At 39.0% G+C, this 10,000-nt stretch overlaps 1 protein-coding gene across 1 annotated transcript in view; it reads left to right on the plus strand.

The window, feature by feature from the left end:
- Positions 1–5,432: 5,432 nt before the first annotated feature.
- The window catches only part of LOC138015345 (dynein axonemal heavy chain 3-like), an 81,838-nt gene continuing 77,270 nt past the window's right edge, over positions 5,433–10,000 (plus strand). Inside the window, exons 1-5 of the mRNA XM_068862345.1 lie at positions 5,433–5,631; positions 7,104–7,184; positions 7,324–7,415; positions 8,081–8,175; positions 8,692–9,530. Of these exons, the coding sequence (XP_068718446.1) occupies positions 5,605–5,631; positions 7,104–7,184; positions 7,324–7,415; positions 8,081–8,175; positions 8,692–9,530 (1,134 nt within the window). The 5' untranslated portion in view covers positions 5,433–5,604. The remainder of the gene's footprint in view (positions 5,632–7,103; positions 7,185–7,323; positions 7,416–8,080; positions 8,176–8,691; positions 9,531–10,000) is intronic.

Genomic DNA, 10,000 nt, shown 5'->3' on the forward strand with positions numbered 1-10,000 from the left:
GGAAGGTACAAATCCGAGTAGGGGTCACCTGCTCGGTACTCCAGAGGTTTCTTAACTTTACAGAGTGATTTTTCTTGGCCTTCTAATCCCTAACCAGAAATAAAAACTGGGTTTTTGGGATACACATTTTTTTAAAGACAAAATCTAGGGTTTAACTGTCACAAAAACGAGCTCATAGGGCACCGAACCGGAATCGATCCGAATCGGAAGGTCGGAGGTTCGTATTCTGTAATAAAGCACTCGGTTTTGTTCGGAGCCTTTGCTAAATCACCATCGATAAAAAGAAACCTTTCTTCTAAAGGAAGACAGGTTTCCATTTTCAAAAGAAGTTTCACGACGAAGACTGGTTCTCCGCTGGCTTCCTCATGTCGACTTTTCTACGTCATCAGTTAAGCCCTGGCCAAACTATCGAACAAAGTTGGATTCCACATGCAACATTGTTGGATGTAAATGTTGAGGTAGTGACAAAACACTATCCAACATTGCTTCACGACACTGATTAAAGTTCAAGTTGGCGCTAAATTTATAAATATGACGCTAACACTCAAACGAAAACCGCTCGAAGCGCTTGTGTTACTGCAGCTGTTTGAGGACGGAAATGACGGATTCAAACGAGGAAAATCCAAAAAAATGGCTTAGAGAACGTGAAGAAAAGGATATGTTCACTGCAAAATACATCTGCGTTTCGGAGATGATGAGAATGAGCTCGCGTGAATTTGCAAAAAATTTAAATGCTATTGAACCAGAAATCTCCAAACAGAGCGATAGTGATTAGGGGACTAACAGTGCCCCAAAGACGTGGCCTTGCGGGTTTCGACAAAACACTGACCCCGGACAACTGACCCCCTTACTGACCCCCTACTGACCCCCTATAAAATCAATGGGAAAATGAATACTGCTTACTTAAGCCTCAACAACCCTTTTTAAACAGCATTGTTCAACAGTATTTAAGTCTAAGCACCCATTTTAAAAAGGTTACCTTACATGAAGTAATCGGCCATCACAACAATAATCGAAAACTAACCTTTTTAAAATGGGTGCCTAGACTTAAATACTGTTGAACAATGCCGTTTAAAAAGGGTTGTTGAGGCTTAAGTAAGCAGTATTCATTTTCCCATGGATTTTATAGTGGGTCAGTAAGGGGGTCAGTTGACCGGGGGTCAGTGTTTTGTCGAAACCCTGGCCTTGCTTCATACTCGCTGATCAAGGTTTATGGCTGTTGATCCTTGTCCGCCATCTTTGTTGAAAATAATGCTAGACGCCTAGGCTTGAAAATAAGCGATTCGTGATTGGCTAGTAGCGCGAACGTGACTTTGTTGGAAGAGCGGCAAAACACTGCAACATTGTTGCGTCGAGCGGAATTGTTGGTCGCAATGTTTGATCAAAAGCAAACTCCATCCAACACTTGATCGAGCCAAAAATGTTGGACGAACATCATCCAACATGGGTGGCCAAACGGTCTATTAATGTTGGATCGAGCAAAGTTGGAGCGTTAAATCCAACTTTGTTCGATAGTTTGGCCAGGGCTTTAGGCTTTTTATTGCTTTTTGGAAACCAACAGCAGAGTAGGATCATTTGCAGCTGCCTATATTGACCACGTACATACATACACATACATACATGGCATTTACTTTGGGAAAATGTCATGGCCGCTTCGTCCGATCTTTTTGACGTATCCACGGAAATTTACCTGAATGCAGTTTCCCGTGGAATAAGGGTTATTTTACCGCGGTAAAAGTGCCTCGTGGAACCGCACTTATTATCAGCATGTCTGTATGATCCCCAAACTGTACCGCAAATGATCCTGGAACGCAAATGTTTCCCCTTTTGGACCGCAAATGATCCCGAAAAAAGTAAGGAATGGCACGGAGCGTGGAATGGTCTGGATAGAGAATAAATAGAGCGCTTATTTTTATTAAAATCATTTTAAAACATGGCTCACACAGGTTTTTGCCTTATTTTAGTATTATTCCAGAAAGACTGAATTTTGTTTCTTACCACGCTGTTATAATTATCGGATACAATAGTCAAAAACTAACTTGGACTTAATTCTAAGCTGATTCGTTTCTCGAACCCTGCGTGTGTTTGAGAGTTGTTCGAATATCACAACTCTTTGTTTTCGTTTCGTGGTTCAAGGTCACACGTGACTGACACCCGAATACTTTTGAGTTTTTAACACATGCATGCTCAATACGAAATGTCCCTGAATCAAGACAAGAGACTATGGCAAATTTATAACAGCGTGGTAAGAAACAAAATTCAGTCTTTCTGGAAAACTATAATGAAGCAGAAACCTGTCAGAGACATGATTTAAAGTGATTTTAAGAAAAATAAGCGCTCCTCCCATAATTCTCTATCCAGACCTTTCCACGCTCCATGCCATTCCTTACTTTTTTTTCAGGATTATTTGCTTTCCAAAATGGGGATCATTTGCGTTCCGGGGTCATTTGTGGTGCAACATTGGGACCAGTCGAGGTCTGCGTTTAGTTTGTTTGTTTTCCTTTTTTTTTTTTTTTTTTTTTTTTTTCCGTGTCGGTAAAAGTCTTGCCTGTCACTCCCCTGGTAAGTGGTATCTTTGTGTATAGAGCCTTCTGTGCGTATTTTCTTAGGATCGAGAGGGTAGTGGAACTGCGTAGATTTCTCTGTTGGACACAGTAGAATCATCAACTTAGCCTGCAATGGCGTCGAAAGTCATGCAACGCGAATGGCGTTTTAGTGGATCCTTAAACAAAATATACCCTTATGGAGCTCAATAATGGAAAGTCAGTTGGATAAACTAGGCATGAATCTCAAAAGCGACGAGTACTGGACTTCGACAACAATCTATCGCCCGTCGAGACGAAATCAAAGTGAGCAGTATTTACCTGAAGTACATGGTAATTTGACACAATTGAGTTTCTTGTCTTCACGCACGCAATGAAATAGGAAGAGGTTTTCACCTCTAAGAGCAAATATGTTGTTTGTTTCAATAAAATTTTCGCTGGAAAAGGATTCTGTGGTATTTTCTGCCTTTGTGAATTATGATATCATGTTGTGTATTGAATTTTCGAGCTTAAGGTTCAAATGTGATATGGGAGAAGTTTTTTAGTATTGCTCTGTAAGCAGGAAGGGTTCACAGGCCTGTAGGAAGCGTGCTTGAGTTTCAACAAAATGAGGCCCAAAATCAATGAAAACTTGTGACGCAGATGAATAATAAAGTAGCTGCTATTTCCAAAATGATGGAATTACCTGGTGATAAATAACGTCGTACGCCGTCTTGGAGAATAAATTTTGACTTTGCATAAACAAGAGTTGGGCGATTGTGATCTTTGTTTTGACTTCGCTCATTTCATTGTCAAACTTCATAACACTTGACAGAAAAAGAAACTTACAAAAACCCGGTATCTTGCCATCATTTGACACAGATGCTTCACTGTTTGGCGAGTAAACATGCCGCGGTAACTTAATCACGGCGCCCGCTGAATTCCGGCCATTTCACTTTCGATTTTGCAATTTTCTTGAACGTAGGAAAAATCTCCCAAAATGTTTGTCGCTGATCGTAACTTTTTATATTCTATATTCACGGTTCAAAATTAATGTTGTTTTCATGTCGTAAATATTTTATTCTCGATCGACCGTCCGGGAAACTTCCTTCTGCTCTTTCTGAAAACTGTGTATCAATATTTATTTGCTTTTTCATGAATATTTGTTTTGCATAAAGCAAGCTACCAGAATCTGTACCTTGCTGAGTTCGCATTTGTTAGCGTTAATAGTATTTTCGGTCAGATGTTTCTGTTTTTTATGAGAGGTTTATTGTTTTGGTCTCCCATCCCAACACAGGGCTTGACTTCAGTGAAGTTTAGTATTACAAAGTTTTCGGATGCTCATAGAGCACACTTGTGGTGAAAAGAAGTTGTGAGGGAACTTGAAAATTATCAAAATGTCAGCCCAGAAGCCGATGTTTCTCGCTTCTCTTTTATTTGCTATTCTTCAGAGACTGGAATGCTGTATTTCAATACCACACAATTCAGTGCCTTCTGATTTTCTGTAGCACGTATCACAGGCAAGCCAGTGTATGCTTCACAGAAGCATCTAGTTTGCTGTACAGTTCAGGGGATCATTTGCGGTCCTGGGATCAGTAAGTATACAAATGATGTGGACCCAGTGTGCAAAGACACGGACGCAGAAGATGTTACGGAGTTCGACGGCAATTCTGAACACGACGCAGTGGAGAAAGTAATGTATTTATTTACTTGTTTATTGGTAACAGGAATTTTCGTTACAGCGATTACCAGTCACACCCGCCCTTTAACACAACCTCGTTCCCAGGGTCTCTCTTCTCTGCCTCCATTGTCGTTGAGAATGGAAGAGACCCTGGGAACGAGGTTGCCTTAAACACTTTTTCATTTTTCAAAACTGAATTTGGGAAGACTCGACTGCTGCCAAGTGAACATTGGCCGTTTTGATACCGGTATGAGTCTCTCATGATTAATATCCGTCTAGTGTAAAGACGGGACGAACCAAGGGACGAACTATATGAGACGCATAATTTGTCTGGGACGAACCTGGGCAAACATTTTTTCTGCGTCTGTTAAATTCGTCTAGTATAAATACGGGCACAAGACCCACAATTTGTCTGGACGAAGTATGCAGGTTATATATGGATCAGATTTTGTATATGGGCAACCGAGCTCGGGTCGGGTCCATCCCACGCACGAAAGTAGATTGTTTGTCCAGACGCATAATGCGTCTTGTACCCGTCTTTATACTAGAAAAAATGTGTGCCCAAGTTCGGCCATTGTCATGGAAACATTTGTTTGACGTCCACCAAATTTTTAATTTTGGAAAATGAAGACGTTCCGATCACTTCACTTCCAGTCACGGACTGGCAATCATTTTTTTTTGACTTTGTCCAAGAAGCAGACTGAAATAATTGTCCTTTCAATACTGAATATTGCCCTCAGGATGTATGCATGAATTGAATTGAAACGAGGAAAAAAAGAAAAAGAAAATACCTCTTTAATTTCCTGTGCTATTCGTTCTGAAGAATCTCTTACTTGATTCATATTTTTAATTACTCTTTCTTCTTGTTGTTATAACAAAGCGTTCAAATGATGAAAATTATAGAAGGTGGTCTTAATAGGCCTCTTGTTCTGGTCAGTTTCATTTGGAGGCATTTCAAAAGGGTCTAAGAATAGTGAAACAATAAGGAAATTAGTAGGGCTAACGGGACAAAGGTTTACATGTCATCTCCAATATAACATCAACGACCGCAAAAAATGTGATAGAAACGATTCGATCGTCTGTTGCCCTGTGTGTCTTTTCTTCGTTATTCGATCTAAGTGTTGACAACGAACTTAAGTGATAAACAAACTGTATTTGCTCTTCTTATGTCAATCATAAATTATGCATCCAGTCTCGATTTAATTCACCTTGGAAACGTGCTTATTCAGTAGATCTCTTGTAAGTTATTGGGCAAACAAAACTGAAAATGGCCCTCGTTTTATCTGGATTCGCTTTGAAAATTGTCACAGATGCAGTGTACCAGTGTTTTTCCTTTCGCGGGGAAATAATTCCCGTATTTTATTGCAAATGATGGCATAAACGGTCGGATAAATTCTCTTAATGGCGACAACGCGCAGAAGAAGCGAGGTAAGAAGATCTTCAGCATTGTTTCGGTTTTATATTTCCGTTGATCTTGGGAATAAAGTAATCCTTTCACTCTGTTCACAAGAAAACCCCGAGATCATACGCACAGGTAGTTAAGAACAGTACGATTTTATGGGTGAACGCTGGGTTATTAACACGGTTGAAAGGTATTATATCCGCACGAACCGATCGAATCGATTTAGTGGTACAGTTGGTAGTCAGCGAACTGTGGTATTTACGTCCCCGTTCTTCATTTATTTACTTTTTTTTTGCGAGCTAATCGCGGTGAAACTGGATCGTTGTGCATATCACAGTCGACCACAGTCCTATCTCATTACATAAATACGAAATTGTGACATCTCGAAGTCTTTGACCTGGAATCGTTGCGCCTTGAGTTTCTTTTGTATTGTTAAAAAAAAGCTCAATTGTCTTCATTGTTTGCATCATACAAACTTATAATTTCCTTCTATGGAAACTGCGGAGAACTATCCTGTTATTTCGCTTGATCGTAACATTTTATGACACTCTTTAAGCTTTTACGAGCTGTATTGTCACAGGCATCCCAGGCTGTGCAAGTTACCAGGATAAAGTAACTATTCGAAATATATTGACGGTGATGAGAATTCAGGGTTCGAAATATTTTATTCGTAATTTTAGGCCTAGAGTATTCACATTCAAAATATTAAATCAAAATACAAACAAGTAAAGATTTTACTCTACAAGATCAGCAGTTTGAAAAAAGTAAAAAATAAAAAAAAGAAAAGAAAGTGGCTTTTTACATTCAAGGGGTTTTGATATTTGTCCAGACGTGCCTAATTATTTAAAAAAATCATCAGGCTTATTGTAAGCTGTATACCGTAAGCTTTAATAATAATTACATTAAACTGTGCATAAAGAAAACATGTTGTTTTTGTGTGGTTTCCTCCATGCTTTCCATCCTTTTGGAGGGGTGTCCTTGAAATAGCCCAACCATCAATCCGTGATTAAGTTAAGATGGGTGGGTTAAGTCATATGGCTGCTGAAATAGCACATTATTGGTAATACAGTGAGCGATGCCTTAGGAATAGATGGTTGACTTAATGGCCCTTTTAGTAATTTAAGAAATTCCCAATTATTGCAAATTTCTCTAATCCTAACCACCAACCTGTTTCGCCTCTTTTATTATTCTGAGGGTAATTATGATTTTTAACAATGAACATACAACTTTAGATGGACTTTAAACCCTTACATCCTTTTTTTGTATTTTATTAATTTTTTAAAATCGATCTTACAAAAGTACAATTAACTAATTGAAATTACTTACATCCTTGGACTGAGTAGGGGGTAGGGGTTGTGGCAACTTGCCCAGTTGCCAGTCCCTTATGCTAAAGAATCCTATCTTGTGACTTTACATTGAGTATATGGTCTGTTGAACTCAAACGAATTTAATTAACATATATGAACCGTTTCTACAACTGTATTTTTATTCTTTTCAGTCAAAAAACCAAACTGAGGACATTTTGATTGCCAAACACCAGGCTGTGTTTGATCATCTTCCACCGCTGAGTGCTCCACAGGTAAGACGACCTGTAAATGCTAATGATAAGTAAATTATCTACTGTCTTGGATTACAGTGATTCATAGTACATGACCTTTACTGTTAAATTGTACAGGTCTAGACAATAAATTGCTTGACAATAAGCTTTTTTTCCTTAGCCTTCTTATAGTGACAGGCCAAAGATAGTTGAATATGGAGCTTATACTAAAGCAGCACCAACGAAAGAAAAGAGCCATTACAGGCACACAAGGTGCATCCAGGCTTATCTTTTGATGAGTAATGTATTTAATTAAAATTGAACTGACTTTAATGGTATACTCTTGTGCAGAAAATGGGAGGTCCCATGATTTATGAGTCAAATGGTCAATGAGTCAATGAGTCATGAGTCACGAGTCAATGAGACTGACAGTCAATATAGCAATAATTTATTGATTAAGCCTAAGCCCTTATCTCAGTGATTAGGCCTAAGCACTCTCTGAAATTTTAGCTTTCATTTTATGGGTTAGGGTAACTGCACTAACTCATTGACTGATTGACTCATTGACTCATGACGTATTGACTCATTGATTCATTGACTCAAAAAAAAAATTTATACTCAGAAAATGGTAGTTTAACCCATTGACTCTAGAAGTGCTCCCCTTAATGATTATCGTCTGGCATTTGACAGAGTGAAATCTATTATAATTAAGTCTCACTCATAGGAGTCAATGAGTTAACCCTTTGACGTCCAAACTGGACTAAACCGGCCATACTATTCGTCAATGGGGAACCCCTGGGAGACAATGGGTTAAGAGCTCATGCCAACCTAACATAGGCATTCTACATGTATTTATGTAACAAATATTTTCATCGACTGGGGTTATCCAAAACAGCCTTTTTGATCATTAAGCATTTTTTTCTTTATTTTTTTTGCAGTGATGCTGTGGCCAATAATTACACACCATCAGCCCAGGGCCTAACAACAAAGTTGATTTACAAAAGACGAAGCAAAACAGTGAACCCCAGTACATGTAATATAACAGACCTCTTTACATTCCTGTGCTTAGTTACCTGGCCTTTAATTGAAAGTGTGGCTGGTGTTGACCCTGTTGTGATACAGACCTCCCTCCTTTTCTTATGTTAATGATGTTGTTGTCATGCTAATTAGTAAGAATTTACATAAGAAAGGTAGTGAGGTTTCTATCAAAACAAGGTCAACTCCAGCCTCACTTTCATTCACAGGCCAGGTAACTAAGGACACAACTGTAAATGAACTATTGCAGCATTTATTTGTAGAGTTAGCATGATTTTTTTTTCTCCCACATCTTTTCATTACTACCAGTCTCAGTGGGATAAGGTATCAATTGCATGGGTGCCTGTATCTCCAGTAGTATCTGTCTTCAAGCATGCAGCAAACTCCCACTGAATTATGGCAGTTTTTTGCCTTTTGAGGATAACACCGTCAATGCGAATTCATTGTTGTTACAGTTGAGTATCATTTATTAATATTATTATTGTTTTTGTTCTCCTTGCACAAAATTTCCTAGTTGTCAAAAGAGCTAGATACAAAAAGCACAACAGTCCTCCTGCAAATGTCATTGAAGAGGAAGTCCAACCTCTTTTTGGTGGGAAACTCCAGTCCCCTTCATCTGGACATGCTGTCTCTTTTTCTGAAGGAACAAGTCCCTTGATGGTCTCTGGATTGTCCAAAGTGGGCCTCAGTAGGGGACCTGTCAGTCCTCCACTTGTGGGAACAACTTCACCCCATGAGAATGAACAAAATACCACTGAAGTTGATAAGAAGATTAACCTAACCATCAGTCCAATGTCAAGTACCAAACCACTTGTTTTGGAAAGAGCAAGGTCTGCAGAGCAATTAAAATCAAATTGTCGCTCTCCCATTCCACTAAAGAGCACCTCACCTTTAAACAAGGAGCCTGTGCAAGAGTCTTCTGCATCTAAGAGAGCCAAAATTGCTTGGGATTCCTCTGAGAAACTTAGAGTGAACAACCCAAGCAGTAATGACACAATCGAAGAAACACATTCAAATAGTCGTACAGATTGGGATATATTTGATCTTGATAGAAGCGAGACTCCCTCAGATTTACAACAAAATATATCAATGTCTTCAGTCAGAGAGCATGACGAGGAAACTTTGGCTGTGTTGAATTTAAGTTTCCCTCCTTCAACAACTCCAACTCTTGGACTTTCCCGCTCTGTGCTACCTCCTGAATCACAGTTGGAAAGGTACAACAACCTCATAGCAAATGCGATTGCAGCAAACATGGTTTCTCCATTGAGCAAGGAATGGAAAGCAAAGACCCATGATTTTCTTCCAAAGGACTTAAAGGAGAATCTCAGAGAGACTTTGGATGAGCTTGATAAGGTAAACGTCTTTTAAAACGAATACCAGCTCGATTTTACAATGTAACTGTAAAGCTCATCCTTAGTAGAGGTTACTTGCATGGTTGAATGTGGAACTTAAATTTACCACCAAGTGAACGTAAAATGGTGACAAAATAATTGCTAACGACAAGAAGCCTTATTTAGTTCAGCTCTGCCAGGCAAGCATTCCTTATAGGTCTCATGCTAGGAGGGATGTGATGGAGATAGAGATGACAATGATGATAATTAGTTATAACAATGATTATGATATTGACAATGATGATGGTGGTGACAACAATGCCTTCAACAATGATGATGATGGCAATGTCTGTGACCACCACAATAGTGGTGATGATGATGATGATGATGAGGAGGAGGAGGTGGAAGATGAGGAAGATGACAACAAGAGGAAGAAGATGATGATGTTGAAAATGTCTTGAATTGTAAATAACAAAATAATAATTAATATCA

Source organism: Montipora capricornis, chromosome 9 (genome assembly GCF_036669925.1).
Source record: "Montipora capricornis isolate CH-2021 chromosome 9, ASM3666992v2, whole genome shotgun sequence".
NCBI classification, from domain to species: domain Eukaryota; kingdom Metazoa; phylum Cnidaria; class Anthozoa; order Scleractinia; family Acroporidae; genus Montipora; species Montipora capricornis.